This window comes from Penicillium malachiteum (assembly GCF_028827825.1).
Source record: "Penicillium malachiteum strain IBT 17515 chromosome Unknown utg000004l:1.0-4883003.0:1.0-4884900.0, whole genome shotgun sequence".
NCBI lineage: Eukaryota > Fungi > Ascomycota > Eurotiomycetes > Eurotiales > Aspergillaceae > Penicillium > Penicillium malachiteum.
In genome coordinates this window covers 870,962-896,516 of record NW_026643097.1, presented here as the reverse complement: position 1 = coordinate 896,516, position 25,555 = coordinate 870,962, and the positions used below count along the sequence as shown (strand labels likewise).

The 25,555-nt window shown below is 48.0% G+C and overlaps 6 protein-coding genes across 6 annotated transcripts; 4 read left to right on the top strand and 2 right to left on the bottom strand.

Annotated features, from left to right (window-relative positions):
- Nucleotides 1-303: 303 nt before the first annotated feature.
- N7483_008488 (uncharacterized protein) lies at nt 304-1,574 on the top strand (the record flags this gene model as incomplete). Its single annotated transcript, XM_057091915.1, has 2 exons — nt 304-766; nt 856-1,574. 2 exons carry the CDS (start codon nt 304-306, stop codon nt 1,572-1,574), a joined length of 1,182 nt encoding a protein of 393 aa, XP_056943089.1.
- A 26-nt stretch (nt 1,575-1,600) lies between these two features.
- On the top strand, nt 1,601-3,730 carry N7483_008487 (ankyrin repeat domain-containing protein; the record flags this gene model as incomplete). Its single annotated transcript, XM_057091914.1, has 3 exons — nt 1,601-2,087; nt 2,144-2,489; nt 2,554-3,730. The coding sequence occupies 3 exons, from the start codon at nt 1,601-1,603 to the stop codon at nt 3,728-3,730; spliced, it is 2,010 nt and encodes a 669-aa protein (XP_056943088.1).
- A 746-nt stretch (nt 3,731-4,476) lies between these two features.
- N7483_008486 (elongation factor 2) lies at nt 4,477-7,400 on the bottom strand (the record flags this gene model as incomplete). The annotated part of the gene is made up of 5 exons (XM_057091913.1): nt 4,477-4,524; nt 4,587-7,015; nt 7,094-7,151; nt 7,283-7,298; nt 7,393-7,400. 5 exons carry the CDS (start codon nt 7,398-7,400, stop codon nt 4,507-4,509), a joined length of 2,529 nt encoding a protein of 842 aa, XP_056943087.1. The 3' UTR covers nt 4,477-4,506.
- Nucleotides 7,401-8,547: 1,147 nt separating this feature from the next.
- Nucleotides 8,548-18,358, bottom strand: N7483_008485 (uncharacterized protein; the record flags this gene model as incomplete). The annotated part of the gene is made up of 4 exons (XM_057091912.1): nt 8,548-16,843; nt 16,912-18,159; nt 18,207-18,242; nt 18,303-18,358. The coding sequence occupies 4 exons, from the start codon at nt 18,356-18,358 to the stop codon at nt 8,548-8,550; spliced, it is 9,636 nt and encodes a 3,211-aa protein (XP_056943086.1).
- A 350-nt stretch (nt 18,359-18,708) lies between these two features.
- N7483_008484 (OSTA/TMEM184 family protein) lies at nt 18,709-20,980 on the top strand (the record flags this gene model as incomplete). The annotated part of the gene is made up of 8 exons (XM_057091911.1): nt 18,709-18,818; nt 18,897-18,914; nt 18,974-19,027; nt 19,107-19,194; nt 19,247-20,287; nt 20,345-20,481; nt 20,519-20,707; nt 20,839-20,980. The coding sequence occupies 8 exons, from the start codon at nt 18,709-18,711 to the stop codon at nt 20,978-20,980; spliced, it is 1,779 nt and encodes a 592-aa protein (XP_056943085.1).
- A 786-nt stretch (nt 20,981-21,766) lies between these two features.
- N7483_008483 (uncharacterized protein) lies at nt 21,767-23,329 on the top strand (the record flags this gene model as incomplete). The annotated part of the gene is made up of 2 exons (XM_057091910.1): nt 21,767-21,911; nt 21,999-23,329. The coding sequence occupies 2 exons, from the start codon at nt 21,767-21,769 to the stop codon at nt 23,327-23,329; spliced, it is 1,476 nt and encodes a 491-aa protein (XP_056943084.1).
- Nucleotides 23,330-25,555: the final 2,226 nt, after the last annotated feature.

Here is a 25,555-nt window from a genome sequence, read left to right as displayed (position 1 = left end):
ACTACTGTAGGTGCCCGGGCGATACGATATGAGTGAGCTGGTATACACATGTATTCACCCGATGGACAAATTTCACGCCCCCTCTCCTGGCGCTAAAGCACACAGCCTCAAATTCCATTTGTGCAATGGATTGATCTTGTTAGTTCCCACAGACAATACAGAGTCCTCCTGGGTAGATCAATCTGATTCTTTAGTTGCTACTCCGTACTCTACTCCATTTCCTACAACTCCATTTTGTATAACTCCATTTTCTTTAACCTCCAAGGCTAGAACTTTTTGAGCGGTTAGATCTGAGTTAACAAAATGTCATTCTGTTGTTTTCGTCGCAAGTCCAACAAGAAACTGCCACCAGAAGCATCAGAGTACCCACTAAATCGAATCGAGCGATCCGAAAGTTCAACCGCTGGACAGCCTAGTCAGCCCTCTCTGTCAAATGTGTCTACACAAAACGATCCGTCTGCGCCAAAGGACCCCACACCGTCCCAGATCGATTTGTGGGGGAAGGCCGAGCTCAAGTTGCGAGAGGACCCAAAGACAAAAGAGATCATGGAAAATGCTTCGAGAATCTTCAAAAACGAGCTAGACATTAGAGATGACTCGGATATTCGCCAAAAGCTCGCCAGCTTCTTTAAGGACAGATCCCACAAACCTACCTCCCATCCTCGGATTCGAAAGCTTTTCAAAACAATGTTGGGGGCGAAGCACAGCTGCATCTTCAAGTCTCGCAGCAGGAATTGCCTGTGCTGGGCTGATAATTGTCCTAGAGGTAATACCCCCTTTCACATCAATACAAGTCCCTATATCAGAGTATATTCTAACCAAGTCATGATTAGTTGTTTGAACAATCTGCCAAAGAGTCAGACAAGCTCCTTGAAGGTATTGAGAAGACAACAGCTTTGATTCCTCGCATCGATGAGATGCAAAGAAAATATTCTAAATCAGATGACTCCACAAACCTCATGACAGGATTCAACAAAATTCTGACGAGTCTTTGCGCCAACGTGCTGGAATTTCAGGCCAGAGCGTCGTATTACCTTGAAAAAGGCGCACCAGCTCAGAGAGTCCGCAACATGTTCAAACAGGATACCTGGACAGAGTTGATTCAAAGGATAGAGTTATCTGAAAGCGAAGCGAGGAAGCTTGGAGGCCTAATTGGAGAGCGAGAATCGGAAGAGAGAGTCCGGAACGAAAAAATCAACAAATTGTTGCAAACGCTAGACACCTGCCAATATCAAGACCGCAAAAATCGAAATGTCGACCGTGTTCTCGGGACCTGCGAATGGTTTACTGAGCACGAGCGCTTCAAGGGATGGCGGGATGGTTGTGAATCTCGTCTTCTTTGGGTCTCCGCCGATCCAGGCTGTGGGAAGTCAGTACTTGCCAAGTATTCGATTGATGAGGTGCTCCCAGCACCAGATCGGGCGGTCTGTTATTTCTTCTTCAAAGATGATTTTGCAGATCAAAAGACCGCCACCAGTGCTCTTTCGAGTATTTTACGACAACTTATCGATGTTCGACCTTCTCTTGTCACGAATGCAATTCTGCAAACCGCCGAGAAAGATGGAGAAAGCTAACCAGCTCTTTTCATGGGCTTTGGAATATGTTTCTATCCTTCGCAAGAAATCCAAAAGCAGGGGAAGTCATCTTTGTGATAGATGCCTTGGATGAATTTGGTGATCATGGGCTGAAGCTGTTGATCGATAGTCTGACCACTCTTCTCCTGGAACCAAACTCTGTCTGCAATTTCAAGTTCCTGGCAACCAGTCGTCCGTACGACGATATACGTTGCAATTTCCGAAAACTCGAAGATAACTTTCCCGAAATTCGTCTAAGTGGCGAATCCGAGGCCGAGGTGGCAAAGATTTCTCAAGAAATTAACCTCGTGGTGAAACATATAATCGAAAACATCGTTCGTGATAAAGGGCTTCTTGATGATGAGCATGCATTCGTGACTGAGCAGCTGGATACTCGGAAGGACCCGGAGCGAACGTATCTCTGGGTTACTTTGACTTTGGAATTCATCAAGGAAACCAAAAGCTTTACCAAAGGGGAGGTCCGCAAAGCTTTGGGTACAGATATCCCTCAGAGTGTGAACCAAGCCTACGAGAAAATACTGGACCGGAGAATAAGTCCTAAAAAAAAGAAAAAGCCATACGACTGCTCCAAATCATTCTTGCTGCAAAGCGACCGCTCTCGTTGGAGGAGCTCTCTGTCGCGATGGCAGTAAAGCGGGCAGACCAAACAAGCGATGAGGTCTTTGAATATATGGAGCCCGTTGAAAGATTCAAGACAACAATACGAGGTCTTTGCGGGTTGTTGCTGTGGTTCAGTGATGACAAGGTTTATCTGCTCTACCAAACAGTTAGGGATTTTCTGGTCCTCAAAGAATCACCTCAAGACAAGCCTCCGAGTCTGACATCAAATGGGACACTCAAATGGCAAGGCTTATTTTCAACGCACGAATTGAACAGTGTTCTTGGGAAAAATATGTATCTGGTTTCTCCACTCAGATCTGTTGGGGCCACGCTTTGAAGGTTTTCTGACGTACGCAAGTCTACACTGGTATATCCATCTTCGAGCGTCCCCTTCTTCCGACAACAAGGAAGAAGAGAAGATCCTGGATATGGCAGTTCAAGTCTGCACTGCCGGATCCAGGGAGTACGCAAGATGGTCTCCTTTTTACAACTCGCAGATATTTGGGCCAGGCACACCAGAGCATGCGACATCCTTGATAACAGCATCTTGGCTTGGCATTTTGGGTGTTGTTAAAAAGATACTTCAAGATGGCTCGGTCAACATAGAATCTACCGATTCAAGGCGCAGACGAACCTCATTATCGTGGGCAGCGAAACATGGCCATTCTGATGTGGTGGAATTGCTTCTTGAGGCTGGCGCAGAGATTGACGCGAGGGCTCATCATCAACGGACCCCATTATTACTCGCAGCAAAAAAGGGACATTCCGATGTGGTGAAAGTGCTTCTTGAGGCTGGTGCAGAAGTTGATGCGAGGGATCACTATCAAGGGACCCCATTGTCATACTCAGCAGGCCAGGGTTATTCTGATATGGTGAAATTACTTCTTGAGACTGGAGCAGAGGTTGATGTAAGAGATAAAAATCAAGAGACCCCATTGTCATACGCAGCACGCCACGGTTATTTCGATGTTATGAAATTACTTCTTGAGGCTGGAGCAGAGGTTGATGTGAGAGATGAAAATCAAGAGACCCCATTGTCACACGCAGCACGCCGGGGTCGGTCCGATGTTGTGAAATTACTCCTCGAGGCTGGAGCAGAGGTTGATTCCAGGGATATTGATCAGCGGACCCCATTACAATACGCAGATCAAGACTCGGAGGATTATTCCAATACTGCGAAGTTACTTCTTGAGGCTGGAGCAGATGTTTATCTGAGTAGTATGAGTCAACGGATCCCATTGTCATGCGCAGCAAGCCAGGGTTATTCCGATGTTGTGAAATTTCTTCTTGAGGCTGGAGCAGAGGGTGATTCAAGGGATTCAGATGAAAGGACCCCATTATCACTCGCAGCAGGCCGGGGTCGGTCCAATGTGGTGGAATTACTTCTCGAGGCTGGAGCAGAGGTTGATTCAAGGGATATTGATCAGCGGACCCCATTATCATGCACAGCTCAAGACTCGGAGGGTCATTCCAATGCTGCGAAGTTACTTCTTGAGGCTGGCGCTGTGCCAGCCATAGGAGATGATGACCCATAAACGCGACGAGACTCAGTGGGAAACTTTCCAGTTTAATTCGTTTTTGTTTGTTGGTCTTTTCAAGTTTGTCTTTTTGTCTTTTTGTCTTTTTGTTTTTCATTTCCAGGGTAGAAATCAATTCCTATATAGCTTCAATGCTAAGACAGCGTCCCTTAACGAACCCAGTATTGAACCTTAACGGTGGACTGATCCAAGTAAATCTCAGCATAATCCGGGGAAAAGACGGAAAGACAATGGAGTTTGTAAACCCACTTCATACCAATGTGAAGCCAAAGAGGGTACATACATCGAGAGCCTGAGGTACTTCAGGTTGGCATTTATTACTTACATATGGAAACCTGCAAGTACCTAGTACCTAGTCAAGCCCAGTTACTGGAAACCACATTCCAAGGTTGTACCGCTCTACGTTAGACTTACATTATTGATCGAAAATAAGTCTAGAATACCATGCTGATTATCATACCAAATGTGATAAACTAGACCATAGCGAAGAAAAGAAAAGAAAAAGAAAATATAAAGAAAATAAAAAGCATCAAAACGTATCAGGAAAAAAGCAAATATAGAAACAGAAGCAGACAAGCATTTGAGAGACCTCTGGAATCTTCCTCAAGCCCCGCGTGTTCTAAGAAGCAAAGTGGTGTAAAGAATAAACATTCTCACATCGAAGAGAGAATGGATTTTTGATTGAACTAGGAAATTGTATTGCATTCATCAATCTCATAAAAAAAGATTCCTCGCGTCGACTGGCAGCAGGGCGATCTGACCAATGAACATTTTTACAGCTTGTCGTAGTACTAGGAGTGATATAGTTAGCATAAGATTCAAAGCTTTGTTCATCAATTGAATAAAAACTTACGTTGTCGTAACCAGGGACAACCTCCTTGAGACCCTTGCGCTTACGCATCTCAGTGACAACCTGACCAGGCTTGGAGGTGGGGTCCAGAGGAGAACCACCGGGCAGAACAGCCCAGTGATCGAAGACGGACTGAGGGAAGGCCTGACCACCAGTGGCGGAACGCAGATCGGCAGGGAAACCGAATGACTCGTTGACGGGCAGGTAAGCCTTGATGTTGAACAGAGGAGTACCAGGGCGCTGCTCCTCGGAGTAGACGTGACCACGACGGCGGGTAAGGACACCGTAGATACCACCCATAGCCTGCTCGGGAACCTGGATCTCGACGTTGAAGATGGGCTCGAGGATACCGGGCTCAGCCAGCATGGTAGCGGCGTACAGGACACGACGAGCAGTGGGGATGAGCTGACCACCACCACGGTGAATGGCATCGGCGTGAAGGGTAACATCCAGGATGTTGAAGCGGACGGAACGCAGGGGCTCCTCAGCAACGGGACCCTCACGAGTGGCCCACTGGAAACCGGAAACAACGGAATCCTTGATTTCGTTCAGGTACTGAACGGCCTTGGTCTGGTCAACCAGCAAGTTGGCACCAGTGGTGTCGGGACCGAAGCACCAAATCTTACGAGCATCGGTAACGTCCCAGCCGTACTCATCGGCCATGACACGAGCGCGGGCCTTGAAGTCGTCACGGGGGCTGATCTTGCCGGACTCAATAGCCTGGGAGACGTCTTCATCCATGGGGGCAGCAGTCATGTACAGACGGTTGTGCTTGTTGGGGGACTTGGACAGAGCAGTCATGCTGGAGGACTCGGTGACAGTCTCACGGTAAGAAACGACGGGGTCGGAGATACGGAGAGGAACACCGGCGTGGTCCTCCTCAAGATCCTTAAGACAAATCTCAAGGTGGAGCTCACCAGCACCAGCAACGACGTGCTCACCAGACTCGTTGATCATGGTCAGGACACAAGGGTCGGACTTAGACAGACGCTTAAGACCCTCAACCAGCTTGGGCAGATCCTGGGCGTTCTTGACCTCGACGGAACGCTGGACGACGGGGGAGACGGAGAACTTCATGACCTTCAGGTTGTGGGCAGTCTCGTCGGTGGTCAGGGTACCGGACTTGAGCAGGAACTGGTCGACACCGACCAGACCGACAATGTTACCGGCGGGAACGTCCTCAATGGGCTCAACGAAGCGACCCATCATCAGGATGGTACGCTGGATAGCCTTGATGTACAGATCCTCCTTCTTGCCAGGAGTGTAGTTAGGACCCTGGATACGGACCTTGACACCGGACTTGACGGTACCGGCGTAGACACGGCCGAAAGCGTAGAAACGACCCTTGTCGGAGGTGGGGACCATCTTGGAGACGTACAGCATGAGGGGAGCCTTGGGGTCACAGTCACGGATACCAATGCAGGCACGGTCGTCAGCGGGACCTTCGTACAGAGTCTCGGCACGGTACTTCTGGGCAACGACAGGGGAAGGCAGGTGGATACAGATCATCTCCAGAAGAGCATCGGCGGCAGGCAGGAACTTGCGCATAATGACCTTGAGGATGGCCTTGCCCTCGAGGTCCTTCTCTTCTTGAGTGAGTGTGATCTTGAGCTTCTCAACGAGCTCCATGATCTGCTCACGCTTGTTGTCTCTGACGGCGGCGAAGATCTTGAAGATGGGGTCCAGAATGAACATGTTGAAGGCACGCTCGAGGGGCTTGCCGTCAGCATCAGTAGAGGACTTGGTCCACTTCCTGGTCTTAGGGTTGAAGTAGTTGTCGCCCCACAAACGCTCAAGCATCTTCTTGCGGTCAACCTTGAACTTATCGGCGTACTTGACGGCGAACTGGCGGACGGTGAAACACCAACCGTGCAGACCGGAACCGAAAGCAATGGTACCGCGGTCGGGGTAGACCTGGCAATCACCAAGAACCTTGTCGAAGTAGGTGGAGATGATGACGTTGACGGACTCAATGGTACGGGAGAAGGACTGGTACAGATCCTCCTTGGAGACCTGGAGCTCAAGCAGAGCACGGTCAACCTTGTTGATACACAGAACGGGCTTGATACGCTCGGTCAGGGCCTGACGCAGGACAGTCTCAGTTTGGACACAGACACCAGAGACACAGTCGACGACGACAAGGGCACCGTCAGTGACACGCAGAGCAGCAGTAACCTCAGAGGAGAAATCAACGTGACCGGGAGAATCAATCAAGTTGATCAAGAACTCGTTACCGGTGTTCTCGGGAATCTCGACGAGATCCTCCTCGGGGAACTTGGCGTACAGGGAGATGGCGGTGGACTTGATGGTAATGCAACGGTCCTGCTCATCGGGACGAGTGTCCATGAAACGGGTCTCACCAGCCTTGGCAGCGGAGATAATACCGGCACGCTGGACCAGAGAGTCGGACAGAGTGGACTTTCCGTGATCGACTATAGGTAGTAAATTAGCCACCTTGGACCACTAATCTTGATTTTTCCTTTGTTCAATGTGTTCAATAGAGTACATACCGTGGGCAATGACGGACATGTTACGGATGTTAGCCGGACGGTCCATCAAGGACCGGATCTGTTGAGATGCAAGGTTAGTTCTCTGTGCCGCACATAAACCACTGGAGAGGGAGGGGTAGATCATCGACAATCTATCCTCCCCTCTATATCCTCCAGTGTCTTGTAGATAGCTTTGACGGTAGTACACACCTCCTCAATGGTGAAGCTATAGAAAAACCCATTGTTAGAATCATGATTGATAAGAAATGTTCACTCAAATTGGATACAAGGTCGATCTTGGGTCTTGATGGATAACTTACTTAACCATTTTGACGGTTTTTTCCTCAAATAAGCCCTAGAGGCGGGGGAATAAGTTCAAAGAAAATAAAAGAAGCAAGAGAACACACAGATGATCAGGACCAAGGACCTAATCAAGCAACTCTATGTGCAACTGCTCCAGGGAAGGAAGATGAAGAAGAGAGAAGGGGAGGAGGGGTGCAGGAGAAAGTGGGAGAAAAAAAATGAGAGCGAAAGTGGGGACTCTCTCTTGTGTGCCCCGCTCACGGGTTTTTGTGTGCGTTTTACTACTGTACTAGTATATCTCAATTTCCCACCCTACTTAAAAAACCAAAATCAGATATTCTAACCTTGGAATATTCTGACTCTTTCCAAGTCACAATCTCTCACTTTCTTACTTTCAAATTATTTGCCTTTATTTCTATTGGAATCCATGTAGCTTTGAAATCTAATGACTCATTTTCCGAGAGCATCCGTGGTACTCCGAGCTCTTGCTCACCACCTTAACCAGGGGGCTAGCTACTCCGAGCTCAAATTTGCCGCTCCGATATTACTACCAATCTTATTTAGAATTCCGAGTCTAATTATGGTCAACTGATAGTGAAAAAAAAAAGAAATGAAAATTTTTAAGCGTACATCATGTATATTTCCCACATAATCGAACGTGCAACCAGCCCCGCTCTTCACCGCCTCCCACTACGCGGGGTCATTTAGGTCATTTATGATTAATAATACACATCATCCCACCTGAAGGACCTGGTCAGCACAATATACCTCATACTAGTACTAACAATGGCATTATACTAGTAGAAACTCAATGCTTATGCTAGTATTTCAGACCAGTACCACCTATTATGTAGTAGTAGCAATACCCAGCAGATCTAACACTTGCATACAACTAGAGATGATGTTCACTCAGGCTGGCAATAGTACTAATACCAGTTTGGATATACTAGGATAGGACAGGTCTACCGCTAGTACTACCAGTAAGCTCAGCTGATGTTGATTTCAAATCATTATTTCCATTGCCAGTGGGTATTCATACTAGACGAAACTCCAAAAATAGACAAAAATAAGTATGATAACAAAATGAAGGGGAAAATAAGGTATAGAGGGGGGGGGGGGGAAATCCAAATGCAACCAAAAGAACCTCCACATTTGCAGGCAAAACCTCACTATCAAGTCCCCAGAATGGCCCCGTAGGCATCTTCAACCTCTTTCGCAATCTCCAACAAAGTCACTATAATGATCTGATGCGTAACATTCGGCAATTTATCACGCTGCAGCCCAATCCATTCCAGCGGTGGCGTTGCCTCTCCCATATCCCGCAACTGTGGCGTTTCAATAACCGGAGGCTCCAACGCTGTGTAGGTATACTTGGACTGCGGAACATTGACAACAGCCGTGATTTTCTCCTGTTGCTCAGAGCCCGCGCCACCGCCCTCAATATCATTGCCATGGTTGCTGCTACCAGGTCCACCTGTAATACGGACTGCAGACGGAGCAAGCGGTTTACCAAGACGGGACGCTAACGCACGCGAATGAGTCTCCCACATGTCACGAATGAAACTGATGCGCGAGTAGTTCCAGCCCACGTCAACCTTGCCTTCAAAGGTACTGTGGAAGATGTACTCGATCTCGCGACTTCCGGGGACCTGCCAGGTTTCCATACCGGCTACCAGTCGGGGCACCTTGAGAATAGTACCACCACGAGAGCCAGAGGCTCGTTCGGCGATTTCGTCCACTGAGAAGTCTTCGAGCTGAGCGGAGCTGGGGCGACTAATCCCGGAGAGGGCAACCCGGAGCTGTCCCAGGGTGAGGCCCAGAGCGCTGTGGATTTTCATGGACTCTAACGAAACGGCGAAGCGGGCTTGAGCATCGTACGCTTCGAGCTTGAAGATCTGATTGTCGAAGAACGAGCTTGGGAATGCTCCGATATTGACATGACGAATACTGACAACCACACCAGTGTGGAGTTGAATAGGTGCCTTCTCGGAGTCCTCCTCCTTTTGCGTCTGTTCCTTGGCCCGGGCCTCCACCCGATCGGGAACCGCAGAGGATTTCCGACGCAGGTATCTTTCGATCTCGCGGAGAGATGCCTCATACGCGGATTTCTTGTCTTGAACTAGTCTCTGCCATGCTTGGAAGAGTGCCAGCGCCTGGGACGCTGTCAACGACGTGCAGAATACTTGAACTTCATCTCCCTCAAGGATACTGAATAGGCGTTGACTTTGCTGACCAGAGGGTTCGCGAACATTGTACATCAAAAAGTTGAACATCGCAATATGTGCCACAAGGAAAGGCTGGTAGTCAAAGGAGACCTTGGCTTGGAGGTGTTGGAAAGCGATCGAGGCTTGAATGAGAGGTGTGCGACCGGGTTCACGAGATTCTGGCCATTGAATTGAAGTTCGAGCTTTAAGGGATCGTAATTCCACAATACCACTCATGCGACCCTTGCTCTCAATGCCGATGGAATCAAAGTTTATGCACATGCTTTGCTCGCTGTCAGACGTTTTATTTGATGACACCCAAAAGTTGTCAATGGCAAACTCAGCCTTGCCCAGCGTTGATCCCAAGTCCATTTGAATTTCCAGCTTTTCAATAGCAACCGTCGTATTCCAAGGGAACGCGGATGCTGCAGCGACCTGTTGATAACGCTGGACTATGTATGTCTGAGTCTCTGGTTCTTGAGGTTCCTCCGGTTGCATAGTTGGGCTGGAGCTAGGATCATCGTCTGATGGGAGCCAAATTTCCTGGAACAGAAGAGAATCTTGAACTTGCTTGGCATTAAGCAAGACTTTCATGGGGCTCACTTTGAGGATAGCTGACATGCCACTCGTTCTGCCAAGATGCTTACTGTTCATCAAAGAGAGCACCATAGACTCAACTTCGAAACTTGCCGTAGACTCATTTGAATAAACATGCTTCACAGAGGCTTCCAAGTTGTTGAATGCTAATGAGAGTGCAACAAATCGTCCCTGCTCATTGGAAATGATCGTGTTAACTGTAACGTAGACACTCTCAAATCTTGCCGTAGCTGCGACTCTAGCAATTGGTTGACAGCTCAGACTGAACTCTTGCTTATAAAACAACAACCCAAGATTGACCTTGCATCTCCCAAGAATGGAGTTTGGATCCGGTGCTCCGAATGGGGTTTCTTGCATCAGCTTCTGAGATTGTAGTCTCGTCGCAGTAGACGGACGCCGCGACCGGCTTTTCTGATCCTTGTCTCTCATGATCTCTTTCACCGTGGCAGTCATTTGCTTGACCAGGGGCACGAGAGTTGGATACAGAACATTTGAGGATGGATCGACCTTCAACTCAGCATTCAAAGCCGGGTCATCGGTGCCATTATCATCGAAATGGACCTTCAATGCCACTCCAGGCGCTTTGAGTGTTGCGGTAGTTGCAGAGTCTCCCTGGACATATTCACCATACTTGACTTCAGAGAGTCGACTGCCCTTCATGGCGGCCACCATTAAATTCTGAGGATCATGGCTTTGCTTGCCTTGGAGAGAAACGGTAGCACCAGCGAAATCAACATCTACAAGAACTGATCGCAGGCGTCTATTGCCAAAGAGACTCTGGCTCTTGGTGTTGTTCTCTTGATTTGAAGACGGCTTTGTAGCCCAAGCTGCCTTACCCTCACGAAGAGCCTCGATTCCGGACGCAATGGAATCACGGATCATGTTACCAGGGATGATGAATTCAGAAGTTGCACGAATATCGAGCGATTTCCCAGCTGCATGGAAAGCAAGCGAAAGTTCCTTCCCCACGGAATGATACGCAACATTGAAGACCAATTGAGGCATGAGTGCGGAATTCAGCGAACGTTTCTTCCTGTCAGCACGGAATGGAACCATCTGGAGTTGCATATCTTCAATATGAAGCTTGGCCGCATTTTTCTTCTTATTTGAAAGTTCAACTTGTCGAATAGAGAAGACAAGGTCTTCAGGTTGGCGACCGGAGCCTGCAGAGAGCAGAGTCGACATGATCCACGCAACTTGAATGTCTCGAAACTTGAAAGAGTAAAGTGCATTGAGAAAGGGCTCTGGTGAATCATGATCATTCACCTGGATCTCCGGCATGTCAGATTGGGTTTCATTTGACTCATGGTGGTGGTTTCGGTGCCGGAGTCTGCGCAGGCGGTTGACTTCATGAGAAAGATCCAACGTTTTTATACGCTCTTGCATGTGAATGGCGACATCTACCGCAAGTGCTGCTGTCTCGGCAAAAAGCTCAATGTCGAATTTGTCACTTGTGAAATGGTATGCTCGCGAAACCTCTCCATTCTCACGAACTGTAGATGTTCCAAGAAGCTTGACGGCAAATGCAAGTCCTCCATAAGATTTGGTCTTAGTCCTCTCAAGACGCCGCAATTGAAGGCTTATCTGAGAGGCATCGATGCTGAACTCTGGGTGTTCCATAGAATAACCGCGGTCCAGGCCATTCTGCAGACTCATCTGCATCGTTCCAAGACTAAACATCATCTCTGCACTGTAATCCTTTCCGTTCAAACCGGGTGCAATAGCATGTATCTCAAAGCCAGCCATAGTGAGCCTAGCTTTATACAAGATGGCAGACTCTTCGGCAACAGAAGCAGGCTTGGGCTTCGATGTCGCCTTTTGAAGGGAAAGCACATCACTGAGGTGAGATTGAAGGACTTCGACATTCTGTTTGAGGTCGTCCAACATATGGGCAACGTCAGGCCCAGTCAGAACACCCAAGATACTTCGCACTGCACTAGCCTCAAGGCGAATAAGCTCAATAGTAAGGTCAAATTCCAATTCTTTGCATCCAGATGAGATGTTTGCGAGGATTCGGCCATTGACAGGGGGAATATCGAGTTGGGATAGCGCGCGAAGCTTCTTGCCCTCTCCCGAGAGGAAGAGGTGGGAGTTCTGTTTCACATCAAAGTCGACCTCAATCTTGGATGACTCGGTAGGCATGACCGACATACGGGCTACATCACCGGAGATAAGGTAGGTCAAAGACGGCAGGAGAGAGAACCTCAACTGATAGTCGTCCAAAAACATAGCCACATTGATACGGTGATGCGTGGGTTTCTTGAATGCTGGTAGTTGTTCGACTTCTGGAGTAGTGGGTTTCGGTAGTTTCACATTGTCGGTAAGTTGTCGGATATACCTGACTTCATCTTCAATCAGACGGTCGGCAGTATGTGCTAAGCTTACAGGGTCTTCTTTCATCTCGAAGCGAAGCTTTCTGCATGAGGCGGCGACTCGCCAGTCATTCTTATCCTCAACGTCATTGCCTTCGGACACGAGCGAGAAATAGATGTATGGATCCGCAATTCTCGTCAACATCAGAGACCCGGTCTGACTCATGAGTTCGGATGAGCATGCATCTGCACTGAACAGGACAGCGAGATTGTTGTTATGTGTCGTTCCAGCAATCTGTGAGCTGTGGACAATGGAGCCTCGTAAAGCCTTGGAAACAAGTGCAAGTTTAACATTGATCCCATCAAGAGTAATGGATCCAAAATCTGTGCCGAGCACGATTTGAAGCTCCGTTGTTCCCTTCGCTTCCTCACCATGGGCTGCTTGAGCTGGTTTGGATTCAAGAGTAACAGTCGACATGACTTTTGTAACACTTTCGACAAGATCCAGAATCTCCCATCGCAAACGCAAAGCTGCGGAAGAACAATATGTTTGAAAAACGATAAGCTTCTTAAGCTTCACGGAATCGCCTTCTTGAACCTTCTTGTCAGGCACGACGGATGTGGCTGTGGATAGGTCTTCCACGATAAAACCACTCTCTCTTGGCCCAGGGTCCAATAAAAAGCGGAATGTTTTCACAGTACACGATAGGTAAATAGAAGGCGCCGCAGCACTCTGTTGTGACGTCTGGCTTGGCCAGATCTTGCGCATGACATAACTTTTCTCCACATGTGCGAGGTCCCATGCTCGCCACTGGTCAAATCCAGTCAATACCGTAGACTTGGCATTGCCCGGCAATGGCAGGTTGTCACCGAGGCACACACGGTCTAACTCACGTTGACGGTGGAGTGGAAGATTCTTGTAAATGTTTCGGATGCGAGAAATGATTTTCCAAGAATCATGTTGGCGAAGATGAGTTGACGCGACACGAAGAACATATGAAATACGCGCAAGGAAAATCGGGTCAGAGATGTCGCCAGCCGATTGAGTTGTGAAGTAGATGAGATATTGGAGACGCCGATTGCTTGTATTTGAGACCTGCTGAAATGATGATGCAACAGAGTCGAACATGGTTGTTGCTCGACGCACAAGAAAGGCCAACCTCTCGACGGACTTGGGAGATGTGACCGTATTAAATGTTCGCATCTGCAAATGCGCACGAATGTTTGGAGACGTCACGAGCCAGAAGTTCATATCACTCAAATTACAGTTAAACAAGGCCTTGTCGTGGAAAGCATCTGTTCGACTTCCCTCGACCCAAAAAGAAAAGTGATCTGCCACAGCATGGGCGGTAATGTCTTGTTTGAGTCCCTCTAGGAGATCACCTTTTTGCCGTTGAACACGCCTTCGAATCTCTGATCGAAGACGTCGGACTTCAATGCTGTACTCGTCCTTCAACTCGATCTTCTTGTTGTTGGGCGATTCCGAAATATCCACGAGCCTCAATTGGATGGAAGGAATGCGAAGAGCAATACTCGTTGCTTTCTTTGGTTGTTTGCTCATAGACTCGTCATAGCCGACTATATCTGAGATCACATCTTTCTGCAGAGAATCCATAATTTGAACTGGATGCTTTGGTTCCAAACCATCAAGCAAGGCAGCCAAAGCGAATAGAAATCTTGGAGTACAGAACCCTCTGATACCCAACGGTAAATCCAAAGCAAGATTGGTGTATGTTGTATCGTCATCTTCAAAAGTCAAGAAGATAGATCTTGGACTCGGATACGCGTCGTTATCATTCTCGTCCAGCTGGAGGTTCAGTGGTGACGGTAACTCAGACATGTTCAAAGAAAGCTTGTGATAGAAAAACTGCGGAAGGATCCAAGGATTCGCATCCCTGATCGCGGCCTGAGAATATGTAGCTCCCCTGGAAGTGGAATACAGAGTAATTTCATTATCTTTGCCTCGGTTGCCCCGTACTGCACCCCAACTTCCATCACGCGGAGACATTACGGGCCGTTTTATTGACCCAGAGCTTGATCTTGAGGCAGGGCGAGTTGAGCCATCGCCACGAGATTTGGCACTCTTGAGGCTTGATGTTTCGGAATGAACAAGAAAACTTCTGGCACTTCCAGCAGATCGGGCTCTCGAGAAGCCTCTGTATGATGATGCATTCACCGGTCCAAGGTGTCGGTGGATAGGTTCTGGCATTGAAGGTATTTCCATGGTTGGAATTGAAAGACCTTCCGCAGGGGTACGAGACGAAATGGGAGCAATTTCCTCCCAGTCAAAGAGTAGCCATTGAGCTCGGTGGGTTCGTTGATCGTGTATTCGAATGTGTTCTTGCTGTAAGCGTCGGCTTTCCGCAATGTCGTGTTTTCTCAGGGCCATTTTGAACCCTATTGTCACCTGAAAGATACCCAGAGGATTAACCGTTCTATCGGGTGATCGCAGAGCCTGGGTCGCTAACTGACGGTCTACTGCAGCAACAGTCAAGTCCGGCATTAAGAAGTTCATGCGCTTGGAGAACTTAGAATTCGCCCAGTCATTGAAGTTGATTGTAACCGGTTTAGAGCTCACGATGAGAGCTGTCTGATTAAGTAACACCGCAATATAGATCGAGCTTATCTTAGCCCTCAAAAAGGTCACGTCGTGGAGAACGGGCGGAAAGAGTGGGTGCAGGGTATTTTCCTCATTATCGAACGTGAAGTCGAAGCTCTTGATGCTGGAGGCTAAACATGCAAGAAACTCTGTGGAGCATTCGCCCAGAATCTTGCCAACCTCGAAGTCCCAGTTGCATACATAAGTGGGCTCCACCGGAGGCAATCCAAAAATACGATGACCATAAATCGATACACCATCGATGAAAAGTTGAGGTTCGGAGATGGAAGTGGAACCGCCTGTTGGACTAGACTGCATGTCTAATTTGGATGGGCTGATTGAAAATTGCATGTCCATGTAATAGTTGGTGAATCGCAAATCGATTTCCAAGGAAGCAGCGCGAAGCCTCGTACACTTCAAGTGATCGTAAATGTTCTCTGGTAGTAAAGCACAAGGATCGTCCACAGAGACATGAACCAAGACATCCATGTCATTCGACTTTCGGTTCGGATTGACCCCCGTTGGGTTTGCCGGGGGTTCTTCAGCAAAGGCTAGTTCTTGATATTCCTCCAATGTCTTGAAATGCATTTCATCGCCGAAATAATTCTCTTTCACGGCCATGAAGCTCTTTATCAGGAAGCCGTAGAGATACAATCGAGGCGAAACTCCACTGATGTTCAGTACCAAAGTATCTGTCGAATCCGGAGAAGTTGAAAGAAAGTAGGTATATGACCCGTCGATGTAAAGACTGTTCAAGGTTGCCATGGAGGTTTCAGGCAGGAAGGCGTGGAGTGTATCCCAGCCAGGGTTCAAATGATCCACACCACCATCTTGAAGATTGACTTTGAATTCGACCGTATTCTGCTCAGGTTGATACTTGTTCAACGGAATCATAACATTGGATGTCAATTTTTTGCCCTTGATGACGATGAACCGGTTATCCTCTCGATCAGACGGGTTACTAATGATGTTTCTGTCATTCACATTGACCAACAATTGCAAGTTTGAGAACGTGAGATCGATGTTGTAGATGAAAGGCACATAAGTGTAGTAATCCGAAGGAGGTCCGGATGCCCAGTCGCTCACAAGGTCAGTCAGAAGAAAAATATGGTCTCTCAAGAGGAAAAGTTCCATGTCATGACTCTCCACGCCAAATCTCCACGATCGCAAGCTATTCCAGCACAGAGGATTGGAAAGGTCACATGTGACCAGCTGTCGAGGAGATTGCCAGAGCAGCCCATGGTTGACACTGGACGAGAGTTTCGAGTCGCGCAAATCAAGAGAAAGTTCATTATCATACCCAGCACTCGATGCTGCCATGTCCATTGAATAGGTTACGGTAGAATCTTGACCGACACGAAGAGAAAGCCATCCGAAAGGACGAATATCCGGACCAAGGTGGCTCTTCTCTCCTTCTTTTGGCCGTTGTTTCCTTCTCTCTTTCGGCTTCTTGGATCTTGCAGCTCCTCCGATGGTATCTGCTCGACCTTTCCATTGCCAGTCCTTGGACTGCTCTCGGGTAGGAATACGGAGCGTAAGTTCTTCGCTGATTTCAACGCGTAACTTGAAGGCTGTACTTTGTCTTAAGGTCCCGGGTGTCAAGGGTTCGGCTGCCTCTGCACTTCGATAGAAATTAGGAAAGAAAACATTTTGCAACCCAATTCGTTCCCTGTCAGCCCAGGGGCCATAGTTGATGGTTCCACCCTTGATCTTGAGATCAATCCCCCCACTCCGGAGGAAGAGCATGATTGATATCCTTGCCTGTATGTTCAGTAGATCCTGTATGTTCAGGCCTCACGCGCCCCGGGGATATCCCAAAAGTACGTCAAGTCCAGGCTTGTACCATCAAGGATAGTGGAGAAGCGGGCATATTCTACTGAGTTCCATTTTTCATGATCATCATCATTCTCCTGGTCCAAGTAGCGGGACAGGCCCGTCCAACGAATGGCATCTGGAAATTCGGCTTGACTTTTGGGCATACTTCCAGCCTGCTTTGAGTTGACATGAAACGACTCCACGGAGGTCTGGAAATAAGGAACCAGGTCACGAATGCTGTGCCATATCCTGCGTCTTTGAAGCCGATAGCTGAAAAAGTTTCGCTTTCGTTCTGGGACAGGTTCATCGTTTTCTGTAGAGTTGAGTGTTTTCGCGGTGGCAACTTGATTTTGTTTGAAATCAGGATTTGGTCTCATTTGAATCACCGGATGTTGGAACTGAAATGAAAAAAGCTGCCGGTACAAATCCAGGGGTCCGGCCTTGCAAGCAGCTATGTTTCCCGTTGCCTTATCAAAAGTTGTTGTCAAAACAGAATGAGTATGCTCATTCCCCATCACAATAGCTCCTTTAGAGCAATCAAGCTTGATTGGCAGAAGTTCGAGCATATTTGACACGGATTCTGAAAGTTCCGACCTGCGGATTTCAGTGTCCTGGTAGTCAGTGGGTCTTCTTTCAGTCGTACTGTGCGCCGAGGCGTTGTCAAAGCTCCGCTTGGTACTGTTGACAGAATCCATAGTGAAATTTGTTTCAGTGCGACGTGGCTGCTCATCAGTGTGGAAAGTTGAACCGTTCTCATTTTCATCCCAATCGTTCTGTGTGTAGCCAAAGCCAGCAAGAATACTATCATAGGCAGGAGTACGATTGTAGATGAACCATTCCAGTCCATAAACCTTAACAGAGACCCGACAGGGTAATTCAATTGTCTTTTCCAAGCCGCCTTGTTCTCCGAGCCCGGCAGCATTGCCGCCAGGGGCTACATAGTCACTGGAAGCAGAGGCATCGAGCCCTTTCTTTGAGGAGTTGGACTCGTCTACTTGACTTTGACCGTCGGAAAAGTTGGTCCGTTCCACCTGTCGTTTCCAGTACCGCCATGTTATGAAACCTCCATGAATGAAGATAGTCTCATTCACGCCATGATATCGAATGCCTTTGAAGAATATCCTGCCGCCTAGCAATGACACTTGTAAGGAGTTGATATCGACATATACGCGATAGTAATGCCAGGTGTAGGCTCGGATTCCGTACGAAAGCAGGGTCGCAAATAGTCGATTGAAGTAGAGCAGGAAGAATAATACACTGGAACGTTAGTGACAATCAAACTAGCAAATCGCATAAACACTCACAGAATACAACAAACTATGAGCTCCAAGAGAAAAAACCTAATCGATGAAAAAATCCGTCAGTAATCATGCAAGACCGTGGTTCGAATTCTAACAGACCAATTGAAGCTTGGATCCGGCGTCAGATCAGAGGCCGTTAAGCTTGTAGTGGACATTTCTCCTTGATGCCGCCAGCTGGCGTGAACATCTTCAGCGAGACAGAGCGACTCGCGACCGACGAGCCCAGTCAATGAGCCTTATCATTCCAAGATTTCAAAATCCAAGGCAGATGTGGTAAATTAGATCATGGAAGTCGCGAAGCTTGATGCGGGTCCGCAATGTTTAATCTAAGGCGGTGTCACGAGAATAGTCGTCATCGGAACACGCCCGCCTCCTGGTTCCCTGAGCTCTCCCGCCCTCTGCGCGCCGAGTCCAAGATGAATTACGCCCTTGACGAGCTTACGAAATGAATCGCTGTATCTAAATTCGCGGTTCATCCCATCCGCACTTGCCATTTTTCACGACCATGGCTGTTGTGAAGACCGTCCCCGGCGGAGGAACAGGCTCCAGCCTAGCTCGCGCGATCATTATTGTGACTGGTGTCTCAGCTTTAGTGGCATCGCTACTATCTGTGATGTGAGTTTTGGTCTCTCGAGGGGTGCATAGCACAGTCTCGCTAAGAATATGAAGCTAATTTCTCGATTCTATTTACAGATCGATATGGTTCCAAATGTACGACCTCGCCTCGGATCACTATCCCCAATAGCTTCTAACTCGAGATTTTCCGATAGCAAAAACTACCGAAAGCCCCTACTGCAGAGATACGTTGTCCGCATTCTCTTGATGTGAGTATTAGCTGGCCGACTACGTTCGCAGGCTCAGGGGCCACCGAGAAGCTTTGACGGTTTCGCTGACAGAGATAAGGGTGCCAATATTTGCTGCAGCATCATGGACAAGCATCGTATCGCTCACTGCAGCTCAATTCCTCGATCCAATCCGCGATATTTATGAGGTATTATGGCACAAACGATGGCACTGATAGGACAATGCTGACGGATGAATAGGCGTTCACTATCTACACCTTTTTTCAGCTCCTGATCAATTTCCTTGGGGGTGAACGAGCACTCATTATTATGGCCCATGGCCGACCACCGGTATCGCATGCTTGGCCTCTCAACCATTTCCTCCCGAAGGTGGATATATCCGACCCTCATACATTCCTGGCTGTCAAGCGTGGCATTCTCCAATATGCCTGGCTGAAGCCCATCTTGGCCCTCGCTTCCATTGTGATGAAAGCAACCGATACATACCATGAAGGTTATCTGGATATCGGATCAGGCTATCTGTGGACTGGCATTATATACAATGTTAGCGTGACTCTTAGCCTGTATTCCCTGGCGATGTTCTGGGTTTGTCTGCACGACGACCTTTTGCCATTCCGCCCAGTTCCCAAATTTCTCTGTGTCAAACTGATCATTTTTGCCTCGTATTGGCAAGGATTCTTCTTATCCATCTTGCAGTGGCTGGGTGCACTAGGCAATGGTGTTGCAGGCTATACCCCGGACAACCTTGCAGCTGCGATCCAAGACAGTCTCCTCTGTTTTGAGATGCCTTTCTTTGCAGTTGCACATTGGTATGCCTTCTCCTGGCATGATTATGCTGACCCCACCGTTTCTGCTGCACGAATGCCGGTGAAGTATGCACTTCGAGACGCATTCGGAATTAGGGATCTGGTCGAGGATACAAAGATTACCTTCCGCGGGGACAATTATGACTATCGAATTTTTGACTCGGGCGACAATATTATTGCTCATGCAGAGTCTGAATCGCGAGTCAAGCGAGTCATGGAGGGGATGCGGTATGAGCGAGGAGGGAAGGCCAAGTACTGGATTCCCAAACCTGGCGAGGCCAGCAAGCCCGGGGATGCTGATAGTCGCACTCCACTTCTCGCCGGTGGAGAATCTAGTATACGCGGTCGCAGTGAACGAGGCAGTCGTAGTTCCGCAGATCGATTTCGATCCTATAGTGAGATTGAAGTCACCCTAGACGAGGAAGATGAGCATCTTTTCACCAATGCGCGGGCGCTAGAGTTTGGGGACTGGAATGTAAGTCCCGCATGTGTGGCTTTCATTGTACCAGATACTAATTTTGACTATGAATAGTATCCGGTCATCACCGCCAACGAAATCCCCCCGAGACCAGCGACTACCAATAACAAGGGGCTACCAAGAATCCCGTTCCTCGCACTCTGGGGGCCATACGAAAAAGTCCCGCACTCACCGGAAAAGTCGAGGGTCGGGTAGCGAGAGTAGACGAGACCCCAATTCCTCGCGCAGGTCTAGCAAGAGCTCCAATGGACCAGGTCCCTTGCAGCGCAACGCCAGCTCCACGAGCTCCCACCAGTCACATCGCAGCCAGCTTGTTGACCTCGTAGTGGAGAACCAAGAAGCAGAGGAGGAAGAACGACTTCAGGCCCAACGTGAAACAGGGTCTGCTTGGGCTGGAGCTGATGCTCGACGCTTCTCGTAAGTAGCTCCTTACACTTTCATGATCTTTTTTTGATGGATTCTGTTTTACTTTCCCCCCTCATCTTCGTTCTCGTGTTTGAAAAATATTATAATTATTATTGGACTAACCCTGTTCCCCAATATTCTAGAAGACCAACTGGACAACCAATTGATGAAGAAACCGAACCCGAAGCCCCAGCTCCAGCCCCCAACTCCAACAAACCGGTCCATGATCAAACTGCCACGCGATGGTACAGTGCGTTGGAGGATGACAATGTGTGGGGCAAATAAAGAGTTATGATTAGTTGTTAGGTGTAATTTCTTTTTTTATTTGATTACCTGGAAAGCATTCTAGTCTTCAGAGTTGATTGGTTTCTAGAGCATCGTAGATTTATTTGAAGCTCTACTACGTAGGAGGTATATAAACCAGCCTTCAATGAACCAATAGGGAGATATTTCAGACTCTGAAACGAGACATGATCAAACTAGATCGCGGGGCATTGCCTAATATTTCCCTAAAAGAAAGCGAGGTGCAGAAGAGCCAACGCATCAGACTGCACTAGACTGCACCAGACTACATCAGACTACACAAGGGATCCTTTATACGCGCCCAACTGTGTGACAGCCCCACTTCTTATACATGAACAAAAGCTACGGAATCCATGATAAGCACAGAAATTGTGACAGCTCCACTTCATCTCCACAAATAAAATGTCTTAGTTTGCTCTGCAGAGATGATCCTCACCACCAACCCGTCCTTTCAAGTGTAATTTTGCTAGGCTGACTTGCTCTGTGCGGTATAGCCCCAGTCTTAGCGGCAAACCGTCTCACTTATGGTTCCTGATAAGTCAGGAAAATATATGGTGCACGGGCTTTAGTGAATTCCACATAGGAGGGGAAGAAAGTACTAGTAGTAGGAAGGCTGGTGTGTGATCCTTGTACTACTAAATCTTCTTTGTTTAAGAAAATTATCTCTTCAAATGTTTTCTTCTGCCTAACGCGAGTCTCTCCTTTGTATCAGCGCGCGTCTCTTTCCACTCCCCTCCTTCAGGAAAGGTGATGGATTAGATTCCCGCGATGGCCACAACGGCTTTTGACCAAGCGGGGTCGCTATTCACTGGTTGGATACAGTCGTGCTGGTCATGTTTGTCCCAAGGCCACGACGCCGAGAAGGACGAGAATGACGCTGAGAACGATAAACACGCGCCGAGACTTCCTGAAGGTCAGTCATCAATCCCATCATCAACACTGTCTCGAATATCGCCATATTCGCAGAATTAATGGGTCTAACATGGTATTTAATCTACAGGTGTCGAACGGGAGATGCAAGTATGCCATTCCGAGCCACATCTAGTTTCCCCCATGAAGTTGAAGGTGTATGATGATCCCCCAAGTCCTCTCCCAAGTCCTCGAATGCACCATGTCCGGGGATCGCTGTCGATGTCATCATGGCTGGAGGAGGGTCGGAGCCTGGCGACGCGGGCATCCAGTATGACCATATCCCGGAAGAGGCACACTACTACACCCTTGAAGATAAGTGGGCCATCGGACTTCCGTAGGGTTCAATCATATCGTGACCCTATTCCGACCAAGTATCAGCCTCTCCAACTTAGCATCCATCGGTCGGGAAATCGATTGTCGGACCTGCCGTCCTTTGATTTATTCCAAGTTTGGGAAGAGCACCAATACCAGCCCTTGACAGTACCACCTCGAGCTCTCACTCCACCTAACATCCGTCATCGACGATGTGTGTCAACTGCGTCTGGCTTCAAGGTGAATCGCAAGCCTGTTGGATCCGGAGATAATCGTCGCTCTTTGGGCAACATGGAGCTCATTTCACCTCGCACGCCTGTCCACGTTGCAAGCCCGTTGATCCCCCATTTTTCTGTTGTATCTCCGGTTCAGTTCAATCCTTTCAATACTCCCTCTCCAGCGGAATACCTTCCAGTCTCTCCTCTCAGACATGGCCGAACTCATTCCAACGAGAGCAAGCTCACACTGGACACCGATATCTTGAACGACCACTCGACGGGTTCCCCAGCCTCATCAACACTGGAGGCTCTTCCTCAGACCCCGGTGACCATAAAGGGCTCGATGGATGGAACCCCGACAAGCGACCGACATTCCCCTAATCAAATTTCTTTCCTGTGGGATTCCCCATCAACCGCGAGCTCTCGCACCTTCCCATCTCGTCTATTCTCGCTACATAGTCCCTCGTTCACCCCAACAGACAACCGTAAAACCATCGCATCGCCTTCGCTTCCAAACCGTCTCTCGCAGTGGTTCTTCCCAGGAACAGCAAAGGACACATCCCCTATTCAAGTCTCCCTCCCCAACGAGAATGGATTCCAATGGGAGCGAACCCGCACCATGAGTGGTTCCACGGTCGACTCAAACATTACGGCTCCAGGCGGTACTGACTGGTGGAGACCGAATAACTCTATCTCGAGCTCAACTACTGGTTTCTCGACACCACGAGTGTCTTTGCATAAGCCATCAATCTCAAAGGACAAGGATGTCGAGCTGGGTCTCTTCCATCCAACAATGCCTGAAGTGCGACAGCCCGGTAATGCGTTTGCTTCGCTTCGACATGAGGACTCGCTGGTCTTTCGGGAACCTGAAATCGGAGTTGCATTCTAATGGCTGAGCCACGACGTGATGTGTTTCCAAGATACGAAGCCCAATTTTACCAGGCTATTTTCACATAAATACGTGTTACGCTTTCTTTCTTTGTCTTTTCCAAGGTTATTATGGCCGTTTCAAATACCCATTTGAATTTTACGATTTTTTGTTCGTGCTCGTGGTTCCGAAGGTCCCAGTTGTTTTGAGAGAAGTGACAATGCGTTTATCTATGGGCGGCACCGTGAATGGTGGCTTAATACGAAGTTTTGTGCCTCGAGTTCTATCTGAATTGATAATTCCGGAGTTGTGCTATTACTGGTATTTTCAAGATGAAAAAATATGTGCAGGATCCACGAGTAAATCTAGCTGAGTCTGATGATCCTTGGCCCTCGCAAGCAGCATTTGAACCTAGTGTCTAATTCAAACACTGCCAGAGGCCCCGCATATTATGAGTAGGATTTGTTATACTCTTCAGCACCATACCGCACACTGGTATGCGTCCCAGTATATTCAAATGTTGCTTATCCCACAGGTTGTAGTTTGTAATTCTGTCAACTTGAAGCTGCTCAACTCAGAAGGATAAATTTCACTACCTGTAGTAGATCTAGCTTTGAAGCCTCTCAGACTCGATGACATTGTTTGCATGCGTGTACTTATGCTCCTAAATTTAGAACGCGTCTTACCTCTCGGAGAAGAAGATCAAGCCGTGCACGTCTGATTATATGTACCTAGTAATCAATATCAAGCTGCTGTTTTTCTTGGAAATTCCAATCACTCCTTCCAATCCATGTTTTATGTGGGGGACCTTCAGATTCCAAGGTTCTGTGATTCAAAAAATGTTACTACTACTAACCATATGTGCTACACCATGACTGTAGGGTAGTCAGCACCTGGGGTATCGCCCGAGCTGCGCGAAGAATTTCAATAATATTCTACTACTGGGAGCAGCCGATAGTACTAGTATTGATGCCCCTGCCGTGGCACATTGATGTGTACTAGAATATGTATCCACCTCCAGGGCTCAGGCTGCCAGTGATTATGACTACCGGTTGACCTTGCACATGGCATGCATAGGTAGTATATATATGTAACTACCAGCACCACCAGCCGGCTGGTGGACACCTGCCAGTGGGCACTAGCACGCACTGGTGTCCAGATACGTATTAATTCAAGTTCAAGTTATGTACACATGTGGTGATGCCAACCTTGGAATTACTACTACTAGTAGCACTTCAAATGTTCCAACTTGAAGGCATAGTGTGTACTCATGTGCAAGTGCTATGTAGTAGTATGTACTAGCACATATAGTACCTACATTAGTACCTACATAGGTATGCTCCAGGGCGTTTTCAAATGTTAGTAGTACATATGTACATATGTACTACATACCTAGGTACATACTGCCTTTGTATCAACTGAAATATATATAGATCGCAATCCATGATCGATGCCAGTGGAAGACATAATAGTACATTATTTCCGACCTCGGGAGTCAAGCCTGCGTATTACTTTGGGTGCTAGTATGGATGACATCCAACTCGGAGTAAGGACTTGCAAAACTTGAAGTCTGTTAGTACAATATTAGTAACATTGGAATTTACGGTGTGGAAGGCTGCCCAGTGGGCGCTCCTGTGTCGTAGCTGTCCTTCAAGGCTAAGGTGTGACTCGAATAGCCTCACACTTTCCCGATCCAAAAGTTTCCCCTGCATTACAGCGTCGACGTCTGATCTTTCCACCTGGGAGCCTCGTGAGCCATCAGTGCTGCGATTTTATAAACATCCATATTAAAGCTCAAAATCCCCATAATGATTTGTGCCTCATCGGCATCATCGGAGTCAAGATCAGGAATTGTAAATGTTCTCCTTGGTCAAAGTCTGGGGATTAAAATTATCGAGACATGTTGAAGCACAAGTGTACTGCTATTATGATAGGGGGCGCGATGCCAAAGGGACCAAGGACTGTCCTGGTGATTCTGGCCCGTGATTGGCTCGCTTAATTTAAGCGGGTGATGATCTCCCGCCGAGCCTCGCTGATCCTGGAGCTGCGATGGCGGGGAAGTAAACAAGCATCGTATTGCAGATAATTTTCTACGGAAAGAGATGCTGGAGTACATCTCCAGAGTCCCTCGTACGTAATTGGCTCGCTTAGAATCTGTGATCCTGGATGATGATTGGTTCGCTTGCTCGAGGCTGGTGATCTTCGGTTCGCAAACATTGATCCTGACCCTGAAGTAACTACGCATTG